This window comes from Eptatretus burgeri, chromosome 7 (assembly GCF_056783735.1).
Source record: "Eptatretus burgeri isolate ZD-2024b chromosome 7, Ebu_testis_v1, whole genome shotgun sequence".
NCBI lineage: Eukaryota > Metazoa > Chordata > Myxini > Myxiniformes > Myxinidae > Eptatretus > Eptatretus burgeri.
The window spans coordinates 86,431,244-86,451,243 of record NC_140967.1 but is presented as its reverse complement, the minus strand read 5'-3'; the positions used below and the strand labels follow the sequence as shown (position 1 = coordinate 86,451,243).

At 38.9% G+C, this 20,000-nt stretch overlaps 1 protein-coding gene across 2 annotated transcripts in view; it reads left to right on the top strand.

The window, feature by feature from the left end:
• Positions 1-19,575, top strand: part of LOC147023681 (uncharacterized) — a 155,541-nt gene extending 135,966 nt beyond the window's left edge. For both annotated transcript variants that reach the window (XM_085887129.1, XM_085887130.1), the window contains one exon: positions 19,449-19,575. In XM_085887129.1, the coding sequence (XP_085743255.1) occupies positions 19,449-19,560 (112 nt within the window). In that variant the 3' untranslated portion in view covers positions 19,561-19,575. The remainder of the gene's footprint in view (positions 1-19,448) is intronic.
• Positions 19,576-20,000: the final 425 nt, after the last annotated feature.

The window sequence follows — 20,000 nt, the reverse complement described above, 5'->3', positions numbered from 1 at the left end:
TGTATGCCTCGGTTAAAATAGGTGTACCATATCCCTGTGTCGTAAGAGGCGACCAGGGTTGCGTCAGGAAGGGCATCCGGCGTAAAACATGTGCCAAATCACTATGCGGATCATACGGATGATCCGCTGTGGCGACCCCGAACGGGAGCAGCCTAAAGAAGAAGAAGAAGATGTACGTATGTATATATATATATGTATATATATATATATGTATATATGTGTATATATGTGTATATATATGTATATATTATATATATAAATATAAAAATATATATATATATAAATGCCAAATTTGATGCTTGTATCATAATTTGCACGATTTTTCTACGATATATATATATATATATATATATATATATATATATATATATATATATATATATATCGTATAAAAATCGTGCAAATTATGATACAAGCATCAAATTTGGCATTTATTTTATGCAGGGCTTTCTGATCAAATCTGCCCGATTGGCCATTTGAAAATCCAAATTTTGAAAAATTTGAAAAATAAAAGAAATGTTAAAAAAATTTGGAAGTCACAGCTGGCTGAAATTCTTGAAGCACAAGTGAACATCCCAGACAGAGAACCAAGGGGAGATGCAGTCATCATTGATGACTCAGCACTTATCAATGCCCTACCTCCACATATTTCAAAGATATTTGCTGACTATGCTAAAAAAGACATCATCCCAAAGGTGGAATCCTATGGTGCCACGTACGAGAGGGTGGACGTAGTGTTTGATGTGTACAAGAAGTCAAGTCTGAAGTTTGAGGCAAGGTCAAAAAGGGGGCAAGGAATCAGAAGAAGAATGACAGGAACCAGTAAGACCCCAAGTAACTGGAGAAGCTTTCTTCGAGATGACAGCAACAAGACTGAGCTGTTTCACTTCCTTGCGGAAAAGATGTGTGAAGCACAGATGAAAAGCACAGTCATTGTCACAAAAGGAGAAGATGCCATTAGCAACACAAGGAAGTCACTGGATGCTGTGTCTCCATGTTGTCATGAAGAAGCTGACAGTCAAATATTTGTACACGCCAGGGTTGCAACGACGGATGGTAGCAAGTCCATTGTCATTAAGGCTAATGACACGGACGTACTAGTCATAGCAATATCTGTACTGCCATCCTTACAGGAACTAGGTCTTGAGACATGTGGATTGCCTTTGGCCAAGGAGCCAAGGTGTGATGGATTCCAGTCCATGAGGTAGTTTCTGCAACAGGGCCTGAGAAAGCTAGAGGGATCCCATACTTCCATGCGTTCACTGGATGTGACGTCGTGTCTGCCTTCCGCGGTAAAGGGAAGAAAACTGCATGGCAGACTTGGAACGTCTTTGATGATGTTTCTGAAACATTCACCAATCTCAGCAGCATCCAACATTGATTCGTGATCTTGGCTTTTTTGAATTTTTTTTTTTTTTCAAATTTTTCCAAATTTGGATTTTCAAATGGCCAATCAGGCAGATTTGATTACAATCCCCTGGAGAACAAATGTGCCAAATTTGATGCTTTATCATCATTTGCACGATTCCTCTCAAAAATTGCTGTTATCTGTCCCACTGTTACCAGAAGGAGAGGAGAAACTTTTGTAAGAGATACATTCATTGATGTTCTTCCAGATATACTAAAAGCCCTTCCACTGAAGGAAATTGAAGAACTCATATTATTCACCATAATTGTTTTTATCCAATAGTTGTTATATTTGCCTTTGTTCAATTTTACATCCTTGACATATTTCTCAGTATCTTTTACAAATGAAGAGATTGATTGAAACTTTTCTTTTTTGTCTTAATACATTTTATTTATTAAGTGAAAAAAGTTGGAGGATAAAATGGTTTTAAGTATAGATTCACCTAGAAACTAAATGAAATTTTCATCAAGAAAATTTTATTTTAAGCAAAGTTTTATTATATAAATATGGTGAATACAACGTTCTGCGATGTTTGTATTCACGAATATAAATGTTATAAAAAACACCTTCAAACCAACAAACACACATTCAATCTTTTCAGACAAATATCTCCACTTGACCAAGAAACAAAACATTGTGATAGATGTGATAATGATATTCTTTTAAAAAGTTAAAATAAACACCTTCAATCATGCATACACAAGAACAATGAAGAAAGGGAAGCTAAATTCTCCATTGAAAACAATAATGGGGCATTTAAAGGGCATATAAAAATAAGATTGTTTCGTTTTCAAGATCCTGGACCATCTTCAATCATGGAAGCTGTTGATATGGTTAAACAAAGTATTGAAACTATAATTAAAAACACATTAAGTGAAATGAAAACTTTTAAGATTTATACGGGAGTAAAATTGAATATGGTAAGACAAGACGATGAAACTACTCCCTATATGATGACACACCCTCACTTTATCTCATCATTTCAGAATTTTGTAAGACGTGATGTTTACGATGAACTCCAGAGACAAGAACAAGATGTTGCTAACACTCTAGTAGGTAATGGATTTACTTTGACAAAAATAATCTTTTTAGATATACACATCTTAAAATCAGATCCTCTTCAAGCTTCTTATCTTTATTTACCAAAAGAGATAAAACTTAAGAAAGCAGTTGTTCATATTCATTACAAAGATAATAAATGTTTTCTATGGTCTGTTCTTCTTCACTTACATCCTCCACAATGGAATCCTGAAAGGGTTGAACATTATAAGAAATACAAGAATACATTAAATGTTAAAGATTTAAAGTTTCCAATGTCATTGAGAGATATTCCTAAATTTGAGAAATTGAATAATCTATCTGTTAATGTATATGGATTAACGGATACAAAGTTCACATATTAAAAATTTCAAACATTTACAAAAATGATGAAACACACATTGACCTTCTCCACTTTACTTCAAAGGAAAAATCACATATGCTTTCATCAAAAATTTCTCAAGATGAACCAAATCACAACTATATAAGAAAAAATGTAAAACGTATCCTTGTAAGAGATGTCTCAACTCCTTTCACACAAAAGAACGATTAAATCAACATTCGAAATATTGTAGTAATATAATCATAAATCAACCGTAATCAATTTACCAAAAGCAGTTTCAAACATATCATTCAAAGATTTTAACAAATCTATAAAACATCCGTTTGTGATATATGCTGATTTTGAAAGTATCCTTGAAAAGATAGATACTGTTTCTCCATATCCAAAGAAATCATACACAAATAAATATCAAAAACATACTCCTTGTGGTTTCTGTTATTATATCAAATCATCTGTTGGTGATGAATACAACAAGGTAGAACTTTATAGAGGAGAAGATGCCTCAGAGGAGTTTTAAGACGATTGGACAAAGACTGTATAAGACGAAGAGAAATAATGGTTGAAACCTATTAACCAATGTCATTAACAAAGGGAGAGAAAAAAGGAATTTAGAAAGAACAGTATCTGTCATATTTGTGAGGAGAAAATTGAGGGAGACGTCAAGGTTTGGGATCACTGTCATCTTACTGGCAAATATAGAGGTCCAGCTCATTCCTGTTGTAATCTTAATTTCAAGCCTCCAAATTTTATTCCCGTCTTTCTTCACAACAATGCTCACTATGACACCCATCTATTTATAAATGAACTTTCAAACACATCTGGAGATATTTCTGCCATTCCTAACACAGATCAAAAATACATCTCATTCACAAAGACAATTCATACATCCCCCATAACCCATATCAGAGTTCTTGACACATACAAGTTTATGTCAAGTCCATTGTCTAATTTAGTATCATATATTAAAAATTTCCCGAATCTTAAATCACATTTCTCAAATCAAGAAGAGATTGATCTCTTATCACAAAGGGGCATATATCTGTATGACTCTTTGGATTCATTTGAGAAGTTTAAAGAAACACAACTTCCTTCCAGGGAAAGTTTCTTTAGCAAGTTGAATAAAACTATTTCCGATAGATTATACACAAGCTAAAAAGGTTTGGGAGTAGTTTAATATAAAGAATCTTGGAGAATATCATGATTTGTATCTTAAAACTGATGTATTGTTATTGCTTGATGTGTTTGAAACTTTTAGAAGTCTGTCATAATAAAAATTCTTATGGATTAGACCCCGTTCACTATTACACAGCCCCGGGCTTGTCTTGGAGTTCTATGTTAAAAATGACAAAACAAAATTTGGAATTAATCAGTGATATAGATATGCTTTTAATGATAGAGAAGCCTAGAAAAGGAGGAATATCTCAAGTATGTTCCAAGAGATATGCTAAAGCAAATAACAAATATCTTCCTTTTTATAATAAGAATGAGGGCAACTCTTTCCTGATGTATTATGATGCTCACAATTTGTATGGATGGCCTGTGTCTCAATCTTTACCTTATCGAAAACTTAAATGGGTTAAAGAAAAACATTATGAAAAAGTTTTACAAGACATTGTTGTCTCCTTTCAAAAAGAATTGGATGAAGCTGAAGTTGGATATTATTTTGAGGTTGTTTTAAAATATCCAGAAGAACTTCATCACAAACATAAAGACCTACCTTTTGCCCCTGATAAAGAAAGTCCAAGAAAAGAATGGCTAAGTGATTACCAACAGTCATTTAATATAAAAGGTAAATCTCCAGAAAAACTACTTACAACATTAAATGACAAAGAAAGTTATGTTTTACATCATAGGAACTTGAGACAATATTTATCTGTTGGGTTGAGAGTGAGAAAAATTCATCGAATTTTGAAATTTAAAGTCATTTGTTGAAGAAATATATTGATTTTAACACAAAAAGGAGAACAGAAGCGAAAACAGATTTTGAAAAGGACTTTTATAAATTAATAAATAATGCTGTATTTGGAAAGACTGGAAAATGTTAGGAATCGACAAAACACAAGACTTTCTGCATCTTGGAAGCAGGCTTCCATGTTAATTAATAGACCAAGTTTTGCACGAGTGGAGGTGTTTTCAGAGAACTTTTGTGCTATTCATTTGAAAAAAGAGAGTATTGAAATGGATAAACATATACATATATATATATATATATATATATATATATATATATATATATATATATATATATATATATATATATATATATATATATATATATATATATATGAACATATAATTCTTGACTTGTCAAAGCCGTTAATGTATGACTATTACGATAATATTTTAAAATCAAAGTATAAGGATAATGTGTCATTGTTGAATATGGATACAGATAGTTTTATATTAGAAATTAAGACAAGTGATGTATATGAGGATATGATTGATAATATTGATATGTATGATGCAAGTAATTATAAGTCTGATCGTATGTTGTTTTCATTAAAGAATAAAAAGGTTATTGGTAAGTTTAAGGATGAGTGGGTGGAAAGGTCATGAGGGTCATTCCATGTCAAATCATCAAAGAATCTGCCATCATCTCTCAGATTTTTGTAAAACTTTGGGAACCAATACAATCATTCTAACCTAGCCATGACAGGGAACACAGGGAACGACCATCAATTGCTTTGAAGTATCATATACTTTCATTTTCAACTGGGCCTGAGGGGAAGAAACAAGTGCTGCTGTTGCTGCATTGAAGAGGAAATTGAATGCCTAAGTCAGGTTCGTGAACACTGTGTACTTGAACTCACTTATTGATTTTTATAATACATTACAAATGCTGATTTTCGAACCTATATGCCATACATATACATGTACATTATTGCTCATATCTCAGAAACTATTGGAGTTCCCATCACAAAATTTATGTGGAAGCTTCTTGACATCATAAGGTACCTCTGGGATGAATTTGAGGAAATTTGAAGGAAACATTTTTTGGGGATTCACGATTGAAGTTTATATTTTGTGATAACTTTTTTGTGGTTGGAGGTAGGAAAATGTTGCCCAGCCAAATTCATAGGGCATGAAAATACCTTTAAAATGACACCAAAACCAGCTCTCTAGGTGTTATACTTTTAGAGATATGGCCATTTGAATTTGCGACGTCGTGCTAATTAGTCCAAAGTTTGTCAAGTCTGTATCTCACTAATTAAGAGGCTATTAGCAAAAATATTTGAGTTCTTGCCGTTTTTCATGGGTCCCAATTGGTTCCCAAAGTTTTACAAAAATCTGAGAGATGACGGCAGATTCTTTGATGATTTGACATGGAATGACCCACGAGTGAATTTTTGGGGTTGAGAGCAAAGTCTTATGCTTTTACGTATCTCTCTATAATTCCAGCAATATCTGTGTGTGTGTGTGTGTGTGTGTGTGTGTGTCTGTCTGTCTGTCTGTCTGTCTGTCTGCGACCGCCGTTTCTCGACGACCTGACCGATCTAATTGAAACTTGCCAGAAATATTGCCGGGGTCCCGCGGATGTGCCTTTTCAAGGTCTGATATCAATCGGATTAGCGGTACCCAAGTTACGGCCATTTTATTGCTTTTTTCAGTGTTGGAAAGGTGTATATATGTCGCAGCTGAAGTGTCGTTCCACCTTATCATGCCATTTTTCCCCAAATTAATAATAATAATAATAATAATAATAGCACAATAATTGGTAGTAATAAAGAATAACGTGATATAATGACCAATGTCTGTCAACCAATAACGACCTATAGTCCAGGAGCAAGGACCTGAAAAAAAAGGAAATCGTTCAACACTCCCTGCAGAAAAGGTTTAACTTGACAGAGTGGTAGAATAGTCCCTATAGAACACCTCCAGGTAGTATGTGGTTTCAAATTGTGGTATCATTAAAATTCTACAGGTCATTATACATACCAAGTGTACTTACCAAGATGGTCACTGTGGGCTAGCAAAATTTAGGGGAGGGGTAACGTAAACGTGAATATCTTTGTCGAGACTCAACCAATTTTCAATATTGAGGTATCATTGGCTTCGTATTACAATTCTCTTTCAGAATATGTACAGAAATGTCGAATTCATTCAACTGTACAACCACAAGAGGTAAAAATCACAAAAAATCAAATATTATGAGCTTTTAAAAAATATTTTAGGCATCTTTTAGAGCATACTAAGTCGTCAAGTCAAACTTTTCTGTTGTGGGTGTTGAACAATTGAATTTTTCACAGGTTCATGCTGCTGGACTAAAAAATTCTGTGTTAGTCTATTTTTTATGAAATTCTTATGGACTATATAATTACAAAAATAAAGTTTAAAAATGTCATCTATCTATAATTCCAGCAGTGTGTGTGTGTGTGTGTGTGTGTGTGTGTGTGTGTGTGTGTGTGTGTGTGTGTGTGTGTGTGTGTGTGTGTGTGTGTGTGTGTGTGTGTGTGTGTGTGTGTGTGTGTGTGTGTGCGTGACCGCTTTCTCGAAAACCACCAGTCCGATCTAATTGAAGCTTGCCAGATATGTTGCTAGGGACCTGAGGATGTGCCTTTTCAAGGTTTGATATTAATCGGACAAGCGGTTCCCAAGTTATGGCCATTTATTTACCAACCAATGACAAGACACGTTGCTGCATGGGCGTGACCGATGGGGGAAGGGAACCTCAGCCGCGATCCCCATTACGGGTTACCATGTACGAACTTCCGGATAATGATGACTTCATGTATTCTAATAATTTCTCGATTTCTTATGCGCATTTATAGACAAACACAATGCCCCAAGTTATGATCGTTTTCATATTAGACGGTGTTTAAATTTCGGTAACATCAGAGTGAGCTGGTATTCTCCGAAGCAGGAAGTAATTTTTTTTTGCCCCAAGTTATGATCGTTTTCATATTAGACAGTGCATAAATTTCAGTAATATCAGAGTGAGCTGGTATGCTCTGAAGCAGGAAGTAATTTTTAAATTTTTTTTGCACGAAGGTTTTTTTTTCTCTACTCTTCTCTTTGTGTTTTTCCTTGCGACGACATTGCGAAAAGGCAAAATACGTTGGCGCAAATTGAATAATTGGCCATTAAAACTAAATTGCGAATAATCGTAACTGCGATATGCGAACTTCCGACAAGTGAGGACTTAACTTCCGGATAGTGACGAGTACTGTATTCTTTCTCGATTTATTGACTTGCTGTATTCTTTCTTTCTCGATTTTCTTAAACACAATGCCCCAGTCCAGTCAGTGACGATTACTTTATTCTTTCTCGATTTATCGACTTACTGTATTCTTTCTTTCTCGATTTCTGTACTTTCTCGATTTCTTTCTTGATTTTCTTAAACACAATGCCCCAATCCAGTCGTCGTTTACGACAGCGAAGGAACGAAGCTGCGCGTCATGCACGTGCAATGGAATCTAACGAAGCACGAGCTGCTCGCTTGGCAGACAACACTGAACGCGAGGCAAGGCGTCGTGAAGCTGAAACGGATGAAGAACGAACTGCTCGCTTGGCAGACAACATTGAACGCGAGGCAAGGCGTCGTGCAGCTGAAACGGATGAAGAACGAACTGCTCGCTTGGCAGACAACATTAAGCGCGAGGCAAGGAGTCGTGCAGAAGAAACGGATGAAGAACGAACTGCTCGCTTGGCAGACAACACTGGACGTGAGGCAAGGTGCCGTGCAGAAGAAACGGGTACGGGTACGCACGTACGGGCACGTGAGAGCGAAGGAGCGGCCTGTGCAGTTGTTGTTTCTGGCACGCGGTTTGAATTTTTTTTGTTTTGTTTTGTTTGCACGTACGGGCACGCACCTACGGGCATGCACTAGTGTTAATAATGATAGTAAAAGAGGCTGTGGGTTAACGTAGTTGCTTTCCTGTGTCATTCCAGATTGAAAATCTGAAAGAATCCTACCAGCCAACTGAAGCAATGGCCAGTTCAGAGAGTCAGGCAGTAGTGTAACTTTTACCTGTAAAGAGACAGAAGTTGACTAACTTTCACAAGTGCATAATTTGTCAGATGGACTCAAACGAGACACTGTGGGAAGCCGGAGATACCTCCATACAGACACTTGTTGCAGCACTGGAACTCTGACGAGATGAAGTATACGAACGTTTAAAATCAGATTTTGCCAGTTTGGCAACCGTGGATGTTAAATGGCACTCAAATTGCTACGAAAAATGGACAAGCAAAGAAAACCTGCGTTACATGCAGAGGAGAAGATCTGCATTCTCACTGACACCAGCAGAAGAATCTAAGATTGGCACACAAACTGCAACAAGTTTGACGGAGACCTCCAGGGTATCCAGTTCTCAGTCAATGTCCACTGACTGGACTATGTGCCTCTTCTGCAAGAAGAAAACACACAGAAGGGTAAAGGAGATGACCATGGTCAGAACTTTCCAAGCCTGTGAAACTATTGTGCAAGCAGCGACCGCAAAGGGCGATGAGGACATGTTACGGACTACTGATGCTGTCAGTAACGATCTAGTGGCAGCAGAAGCTAGATACCACAGAGCTTGCCATGCCTCATACATCAGCAAAGCTAATCTGCAGTATGCTGGCTTCCATGAAGGGAGACAAGAAACTTGTTACGATATGGCATTCAAGCAATTGGCTGAAGATATCTCTGCTGACCTGAATGGTGGGAAGGCCTTTGATATGACAATTCTTCTGGACAGATAGAATCATTTTCTGTGCGGACAGGGAGTGGCAGTCGACAGCTACACTACCCAGCGACTCAAACTTCGACAAAAGAAACACTTTGGAGATGACGTTGTCTTCCATAAGCCATATGATCTTAGTAAGTCTGAGCTTTTGTACTCAAGCTCCATATCCCTTCAAGATGTCATCAACTCTGCCTATCAGTGTAACACTGCAACAGCCATGGGTGTACCAATAAAACAGCCCACAACAGCGATGGATGATTGCGACAGGGTGAGTCTGCTGTACCGCACTGCGAAACTCATCAAGTCGGAGATCAATGAATGCCAAGGCATGTCAGTGCGACCACCTAATATCATGGATCTAACCCTGACAAAATCCAAATCTGTGATACCAGACAGTCTTTTCTGGCTACTACGCTGGGTTATTGCCAAACCAGAAAAGGAAGATGAAGATGAGTTTTCAGCACCAGAATGTAGCAACTCATCAGATAAAAGACGTGTTTTAATGCTTGCTCAGGATGTTGTACACTATGCGACTCATGCTAGAACTAACATGCCCAAGCATGTGGCCCTGGGAATTGCAGTTCGCCATATGATGAGGTCAAAACAGCTCATGACCATGCTGAGCAGAATGGGCCACTGTGACTTCTACGATGATGTTGAGGCAACCGACACAAGCCTTGCACAGGAGATCCTAGCCAAGAGCGACATCTTTGGTACGGTATTGCCATCAAACATCTCCCCAGGCGTCTTTGTCCAGGTGGCAGCAGACAATAATGACATGACTGAAGAGACTCTTGATGGAAAGAGGACAACTCATGCCACTACAGTATTCCTCTATCAACGAGGGCACTTTGGTCCAGTCCCCGAGCCGAGGGTCTATTCAGACCAGACAAAAAGGAAACGGACACTTGAATCCACTGGGATGTGCCAATCCATCAGAGAGTACAGTGCATACGGAAAGCGGCCTGCTGTTACCAGTTTCTCCGGGAAGATACAAGTTGAGTGGTTCAAATGCTCTGAAAGCTTGCATTCGGCAGCCTGTAAGATGGATCTTGCTTTGGCATTGATAAGGATGACACCAATGAAGCTGTTTGAGGTGGAGCTCTTCGCCACAGAAAAACGAAAAGTACCCAGCTGGAGTAGCTTCAATGCTGTGGTACACTCCTGTGTTTCCGTTCGCACAAACATCGGCTACTACCCCATGATCAATGGTTCCCCTACAGAGTTCAGCACCGTCTACAGAGTTATGAAGAATGTGCAGTCCATGATGGCAAGCCTTGGCCAGAATGACAGCGTTATTACATTTGACCTTGCGATATATGTGAAGGCCAAAGAGATTCAATGGCGCCAACAAGAACAGTTTGAAGACACGGTGATACGCATAGGAAGCTTCCACATTGCAACGAATTATCTGGCTGTGCTGGGTAAAAAGTACCAGATGTCAGGCATCGAGGATCTTCTGATAGAATCTGGCATGTATGGCAGTTCGACAACCTCGACCCTCCTGAAAGGGAAGTCTTACAATCGTGGAGTGCGAGTCCACAAGATAGTCATGGAAGCCATGTTTAGTCTGCAGTGGCGTGCCTTCGTGAAGTGCCACTCTAGGCAGGAGGGCAGTGATGTAGATGAAGATGCTGTGATGGAGCAAGTGACAGCATGCCAACTAGCTCTGGAAGAATAAAAAGATGTCCAGAACACCATGTTGAGGACTGTACAGAACACCATTTGGTGATGCCATGGCAAAGGCCATTTTCAAATAACTGTACATACTCTGATAGAGAATTATAATAGGAAGTCAATGATACCTCAATATTGAAAATTGGTTGAGTCTAGACAAAGATATTCACGTTACCCTTCCCCCTAAATTTTGCTGGCCCACAGTGACTCTCTTGGTAAGTACCCTTGGTATGTATAATGTGGCCTGTAGAATTTTAATGATACCACAATTTGAAACCACATACTACCTGGAGATGTTCTATATGGTCCATTCTACCACCCTGTCAAGTCAAACCTTTTCTGTGGGGGTGTTGAACGAATTTTCTTATTTGGCCTCATATGAGAAATGGCTGCTGGACTACTATATATTGTCTGTCAACCAATAATGACCAATAACATCTGTCAACCAATGACAGGACACGGTGCTATGACATCACGAATGATGTCACAATTAATGTTTATTTATTTATTTATTCTTTGTTTCCCAAGTGTTTCCCAAGGTTTGAAAGCTGTTCTTCCCCAAGGTTTTAATTAATTGTTCAAATATTAATTCATCCCAAGGTTTGAATTTTCTTGACTATTACTTTTTATCCCCCGCCGCGTGGCGGAAGGGGGATATTGTTGTCACCCAGGGCGTCCGGCTGTCCGTCCGTCCGTCCGTCCGTCCGTCCGTCAACATTTATAGCTGTGAGTGCGATAACTCATAAACTGTTCGCCATATCGATTTGAAATTTGGGTCACACATGTACCACCTGAAAAGGAAGAACCCTATTGATTTTGGGCGTGGCCGGATCCAAGATGGCCGACTGGGGTGGCCATCTTGAAAAAATGTTTTTTCGCCATATCAATTTGAAATTCGAGTCACACATGTACCACCTGAAAAGGAAGGACCCTATCGATTTTGGACGTGGCCAGATCCAAGATGGCCGGCTGGGGCGGCCATCTTGAAAAAAATGTTTTTTGTAATAAATGGAAAACCGCCTATCTGATTTCAATTATTTTTGGTTACCATGTTCCTCACCCCTGGGGAACTTTTTCGAGATGATGACCAAATGGTGTCTTGTTTCCAATTCACCTCCCTCATTATCTGGAATATGTATGACCTTTTTCATTCAATGGCGGGGGATTCCCCATCTCTGATGGTATATTTCAGTGTTGGAAAGGTAGACATTTGGTAGACATTTGTGAATACATTTACAGAGGGGCGAGAGAGGAGGAGCGAGAGAGGGGGGCGGGAGAGAGGGGGGCAAGAGAGGGGGGCGAGAGAGGGGGGTTAGAGAGGGGGGGTGAGAGAGAGGGGGCATCACAATTCAAGAGAGGGGGAGAGAGGAGGTGGCGAGAGAGGGGAGAGGGGGGGTGAGAGAAAGGGGGCATCACAATTCTTCTTCTTTGTTTGATATGACGTCACAATTGACGCTGGGGACCTGAGTATGTTTCCCAGGTGTTTCCCAAGTTATGGCCATTTATGATACGGTTGGTCCGATCTAATTGAAAAAAATGCCCCAATCTAATCGTCGTTTACGAGAGCGAAGGAACGAAGCTGCACATACTGGCACGCACCAACGGGCCCGCACTAGTATTGATAATATAATAATAACATTGAAAGGTGTGATTAGAAGCTAAAGGGAATAAAGAAAAATATAATCAAGGAAACAATAAACTTTAAACATTATTACAACTGTTTAGCCTTAAAGAAGGAAGAGTACAGAAAAATGAATGCAATAAGAAGTTATAAACATCAATTATATACAGAAGAGATAAATAAGAAAGGATTAGGAGCTTTTGATGATAAAATATATATTTTAGAGAATGGAATCAAGAGTATCCCTTATGGTTATAAGTATAAGTGTTAAAGGGGTGTCTTTTTCCTGATTTATATATGATAGAACCAAGCAATAACCAAACCAAAGAGTGGAGATGTAATCAGCCTTGGTGTTTAAATGGGAAACATAAATAATGTGAAAAATATCAAATAAGTCTTATTGAAGAAATAACTGGGGTAAAAGTAAATAAAACAAATAAGCAGATAAATTTAATTACAACTAAGTTGGAGGATGTAAAGGAAAAAAGAAATATCCTTGAATGGACTGAAAACTTTGATGGTTATCAATTGAACAATGGAAAAACAATTTACTACAATCTCAAAATGATATGTGGCTCAGGAGGTGGTCAAACAAGAGCATTGAGAGAAGTTTATCATTTTATTTCTGCTCAACAAAGACATATAAACCAAGAACTAAGTTCTAAAATAATATTTGCGAATATACTCGATGGTGATAAATGTAATAAAAAATTAAATTATTACCTCGAGAAGAACATGGACAAATATTCATTGGATCACTCTTTGAGTGGAAAGAAAATATAAAAGGAAATCAGTAAGTCCCAGTTTAACATTTTTTCAATGGGGCAGTGATCAGCCTCCTCTTTTGATCTGATGGGCCTTGAGTTAGAGAGTCGGGGGGGGGGGGGAGAGAAAATCAGTGTCCTATTTTGGGTTTTTAGGCCTCGAGTCAGAAAGGTTTCCCCATTCATTTGTGTGGGAGGGGGAGGAATCTGTCTCCTGTTTTGGGCTTTTTTAGGGTTGATTCAGAGTTTTCCCCCTTTTCCCCATTAATTTGCATGGATGCCTTCGAAACCCCATTTATCCTCTACTCTCCCGCTCTGAATTGTTAATTCATTTATTACCAACGTTAACCTCCCCTTGGGATTTACCAAAGTTGAGGCGAAATGGTTTCTTACAGGTCATGCATAAATTATGGAAGTGTTTATTGAAACTCCTGGTTAAGCAAGAAGTAGCTCCTTAGCATGTGCACAGCCAATTGTAAAAGGAAAGGAAGAAAATTTGAAGAATGTCAAAGCTTTGCTATTTTAATTTCTCGTGGCTGAGTCATGCCCACTTCTGGGATTGGAGTCCATTCACAAGGTCAGATGCAGGATCTGTGAGAAGATGTTCGATAATGGGAATATGGGGGAAAGTTCACTTAGGAATCATGAGAGGCACCAACCACCAAAGCATGGTGTCACTTGAATGCAAATGACTGGTCAAACTCCCCCCTTTTGTATCTGCCAGGTCCTGTTTGGTGTTCCCATATTATGGAATTTTATGGCTCCAGGATAGGTATTCATACTTCAGTTATATTTCGTTTATATTTATTGACTGTCTTCCCAAAAGTAATCCAAACAATCATCTATATTGATGTGTTCGATAAAAAAAATTAATGCAGTTGCTTGAACGATTAAAACTTTGAGTAAATTTATGTATAAGTGGCATTGAAAAATCCAGTGTCACTTGTACATAAACACGTGTATTACATACAAGTCCTGGAAAACAACTCTTTTTCTGAAAAACTGGAAACTTGGTTTTCCATGGCTGTGCGAACCACGATAATGAACATAGCATGGAGGCCCAGCCAATCCTACACATGTCTTAGTATTGATCTCAATGTTCCACTTACAGATGAAATGTCCCAGCACTCGAGCATATCGCAAAGATCGCGAGCCGTTCACCTTAACCTCTCAACCAGGGTTCGCACAGTTCTTGAAATTTCTGTAAAAATGAAAAGCATCTTCCAGTTCTGGAAAGTCCTGGAAAACTTGTCCTAGTCCTTTGAAACACCGAGAAAAAAAAAAGAGAAAATTTTTGCAAATGGTCAAAATTGTTAATTCTGCTGGTCTCTTTCAGAGAACGTTACCAATTTTAGCTTACCACAGGTATTTATCTTTAAAGCCGTGCCAAAAAGGTTTCTCAGTCCAGTCAATCCACAGAGCTAATCCTTATGTCTGTCAATGGATTGATTGCATGGTGCTAATTTAGCTTCCAAATTATTCCTGAGTTAATCCCATCTAATGTTTTATTCTATCTGCCTCTAATTATGTGTTAATGGCCTCAAGGACTCCCTGGGACTTTAGTTTGTCTTCACACATACAATTGTAAATTAGTGGCACTGCTGCGATGCAGGTGGTATCCAAGACGTGCACCGTATGGTACTGAACCTATCTCTGTGTCAACACTGCATTCCATGGAATCGTAATCAATTCCTTTGTTTTCAATTATCGCCCTGAGTGATTTTTAACCACGGCTTCCAAGAATAAAAGTGTTGCTCATGGTGAACGAAGTGTAAACAAAGTCGAGGAAAGTGAGGTCTTTGACACAGAAAGTGGAGGTTTCAGATAAGCTTTGTCAAGGCGAGAGGCACGGCGTTACTGGATAGACATTATGGCATTAACGATTCCAGTAACCGCCAAGTAAAGAAATGCGCAAAAAATATAAGGGGTAGTAATGCTCTGGTTTTGTACAGTGAGCGAGGGCGATTCCGATAAACTGCTCCAGTACATGATGCGCGAGTGTATAGGTGAGAGGAAACGTAACCTCCCCCCCTCCCCCTCCCCAAGCCCGAATAAAACAAGAGTTTACTGTGTCTGAAAATCCACCTCATGTGTGGAGAACATAATGTGTTGACTTCAATTTTATAAAAAGAAAATGAGGATTATTAATTGCAGTTTACTCCATGTGACAGAAACTGGTGATTAATGCTGCAAATGGTACAACTTGGAATGGTTCTGTGGTATCACATGCTAAGTGAGTCAAAGTCCATCAGCAGGTCCTGCACAGTCACATGCATGACTGAAATACTCAATGGAATTTGGAATAACAGAAAACAAACAAGGTTTTATTCTTGTGGTTTGTTCCAACGGCCCTCGTTACATCAAACATTTGTATTGAAAGACCTGGAAAACAACTTTTTTGTCCTGGAAAACTGGAAATGTGGTCTTCCAATACTGTGAAAACCATGACAGTGAGCTATGAATGGTGCAACGGTGGTACTTTCTGTATCTCCGGTTCTTCCCCCCACCTCCACTTCCAGACAACATCTTTCCCACCCTACCTCCACACTTGCATGACTACTGTCCAAGGTTCCTCTTTGCAGTTGCAAGGTTGATGGGAGGGACCTGCATGCCGATAGAAGGCGATATCTCGTAATGCTTCCAAGTGCAATTTTCCTGTCATGTATCCTCACCGTAGGGCCTGATTAGCAAACAGACCTTCTGAGCTTGGCAAACAGACAATGTCTTCCTCTGTCCAGTGGGTAAGATGGAGGCACAAAACTTGTTTCTTGTGAGTCAAGTTCCAAACTGTCCAGCATGATAAACATGGACTGAACACACTCTTATACATTAAAAGCACTGAATCACATTTCAATCCTCATATACTGTAATCTATTCCAAATTTAAGGCTTGTAACAACAATAAAAATTTATTTCCATCTCTGTTTTTGTGAGGAATTGAACTTTATTTTCATTCTTGCTGGAATTTTGTTTCTTTTTAATTTCTTTTAATTTTCCTGCTTTGAACAGAACTTGATCAGTATAACATGCAGGGTTGATAGGATGTGGTCTGGAAGTACACACACTTGCTTCAATGATGTCGAGCCTGGGTTTTCAATCTCTAAAATCTATCATCCTGGTGTTTCACAGGCATGGCAATTCAATGTGTGTGCCGTCCCTCAAATGTATGTTAAACGGTTGGCCCATCCCAGTATTAATTTGTAAATGTTAAAGATGCATAGGTGTCTTTCACGAGGAGGAGATGAACTATCGCCAGCATCATAGCCAAATTTCAAATACTTGTCCGAACCAGCAGAGGGCATTGCATCAGTGGCAAAGCCACACCCTCAGCGAATGATGCTACCCTACAGCCTTGTACTGCATATGAATGAAGAAGAAGTATAACATGTACTGTTGACTATGCAATTAACTAATTGCATTTGTACTCGTCCTCTGTCTAACATGGCAGTTCTTTAAGGGTACCGCCCCTCTTTACAGTTAACCAGCCATGGCTCCTTCCATCTATCTCTGTTTGAAGTTGGTGACGGGGAGATGAATGTTTATTTTACTTGACGAGCCTTTTTCGGTCCACTGCCTCCCTCAAAATGGTCAATTCTTTTTTGATTTCTGCACTGTGGCACCATTGTACTGTAATATTTTTTTCAATTTAATCTCTTCATGAAATGTTTGGTCTTTCTTTGTATCTTCCAGGTCCATATTGAGGTTACCAGTTTGTATTTCTTGGTATCCATTGGTTTCCCATTATAATGGGAATTAATGCTGTAATTATTCTTTATAATAATTCCCATTATAATAATTATTCTTGCGATGTAAGCTGGTCTGGTTTGAAGTAGTTGAAAGTACCTGACTTGTTTTGGGGGCCATGCTGAAGGCTCAGCATGGACACTTCCTGGATAATATTACTCCATCTTTTCCTGTCTGATGAGTCGAGGTGCAATGATATGGCTAATGTTGGCTGCATGCAGATCCTGTCTGATAGTCTCAGAACATCTTGTTTTTGGGCAGCCTCTTTGGCGGTGCTTGCCAGCTTGGGTGGGATTGAAATGATACACTTGGTAAGTTGGTATGTGTGCTGTCCTCTGACAAAGGTCTCCATACCAGCGGTGGTGGAGTAGTGACAAGGCTAGGGACATTCGCCAGATATCTCATGTCGAATACATTCAGTCTTTGCATGTCTGCAACAGTGGTTATCCACGTCTCCAACCTATGCAGGACGAAAGAAAGCACCAGGGTATGTTATATCTTGATTTCTGTTGTTTGTTGGATGTGTCTCTTGCGGAAAAGTGGTCCAGGCAGATGACTAAGAGATGCTGCTGCTTTGGTGAGACGACAAATGATGTCATGAGAGATAGTGCCGGCTTTGTTGATTATGGAGCCTACATACATGAACTGGTTCACTGATTGCACTCGTTCGCCATGAATCTCGAGGTCTGTTGGGCTACCTGTGATAGCTATAGCTTTGGTCTTAAACCAATTGATATACAATCCCACACACTTGGCTTCTTCTTTCAGAACCAGCAGCAAGTTCTTGTGGGCAAATCCACTGGTAGCAAAGATAGCAAAATCATCAATGGAGTCAAAGTCCATCAGCTGATATTAGCCAAGCATTATTTCACAGCCAGTGGGATGCAGGTGTTGATGCATCCAGTATTTAGCTAATTAAAATAAGGAAACCAGTCCTGCATTTAGCAGATCAAAATCTATATTTATTCTCAAACAAACAAATTGAAGATTTTATATTCCATGTCATAAAGCGAAGAATATAATTACTGCTAATCCAATAACTGGAGAAGGCATTTATCCTTTAAAATTAAAATATATAAGGATAAAACAAGATATACAAAAAAAATAAAATACTACCATTAAAGATTGAGTGCATGAGCAAAAGTGTTCGGTTATGCTCTTGCTTGTGAGGTTTAAGAGTTTTTTTTTTTTTTTAACTCAAATCAAAGTACAATGTGTACCAGAGGCAATTAAAGTGACATTGATTATGTATTGTTTATATTTCTTTTGTGGTTAAAGAACTATTGGCCAAATTTCACTTTCTCAATTCAATCTTCCATTGCACAAAGGGAACAGACAATTTAGGAGTTGAACAGATAGTCATGTTGTTTATAAATTTCATTCTTGTTAGCCCGTCCCCCACGCAGTGGAAGTTGGGGTTTTGCAATCACGTGTGTCTGTGTGTCCGGGCTGTAACTTTTCTTTTTTTTTTTTACCATTTGAGCATTTGTCATCAAATTTTCAACAAAGCTTTATTATGAGAATATGGAGATCACATTAAGAATTTGGTCAAAAGGTCAAAGGTCAGCTTTACATAAAATCGTCAATTTTCATCCAATTGACCTGAAATTTAAATAATTTGATCTTTTGTCATCAAATGTTCAACAAAGCTTTATCATGATAATATGGAGAAGACATTAAGAATTTGGTCAAGAGGTCAAAGGTACCGTTTTAGCACATGGAAGAAGAAGTCAGAATACAATGCGAATGGGCTTTGCATTTTCAGATGCTTTCTAGTTTTATTTCCCATATGTTTTCTCATTAAAAGCCTGGTGTTGGCGCAGTGGTTAGGGCAGCGGCTTGGGATCCAAAAGGTCCTGAGTTCAAGCCCCGTTGGGCCACTGAATTAATACACCAGGGGGTTGACTCAGCCTGTCATCCTTCCGAGGTCGGCGAAATGAGCACCAGTGTACTGGGCCGGTGTATACCCCGGTTAAAATAGGTGTACCATATCCCTGTGTTGTAAGAGGCGACCAGGGTTGCGTCAGGAAGGGCATCCGGCGTAAAACATGTGCCAAATCACTATGCGGATCATACGGATGATCCGCTGTGGCGACCCCGAACGGGAGCAGCCGAAAGAAGAAGAAGAAGATGTTTTCTCATTAAAAAGTTCGGAAATAATAGTGTTCTTCTGTACTTTGTTCTAGTACTGACGAAACTGTGCAAAGTCATCACTGGAAGTCATCATCCGAACCTGTGATGGAGGGTGCGGGGCCTTGCCTGTCATCTTTTTGCCTACCCAAAACAGAAGGTAATTGAACTCATTATAATAGTCATCATTTCAATTTGTCATTATCCTCTTTAATGTCAAAGGTTTAAAAGATGAGAGGTGTTAATTTAGAGAAGGGGTTAGATTAGCAGCAGAGTTTTAAAATATTTTTGTTATGTTTGTGAAAGGTGGGAGGGGTATGGGGTGGGGGGAGGGTGAGATATCACCTGAGAACAGACAGGAATGTATGGAGTAGCATGGTCCGTGTACGATTCGTTAACCAATCTGATGTAGTAAGTAGGAACACATCAGCTTAAGGATCGTCTTGTTTGAATATGCACCATCCAGGGGGTGGTGAGTGGTATTATTTAGTTAGGGATTATTGTGAAGGAAATTGTGTTGTATAACCCCGATGTAAACCTCTGCTGGGGGTGCTGGGAGACTTTTCGAGAGAGAGAGAGAGAGAGAGAGAGAGAGAGAGAGAGAGAGA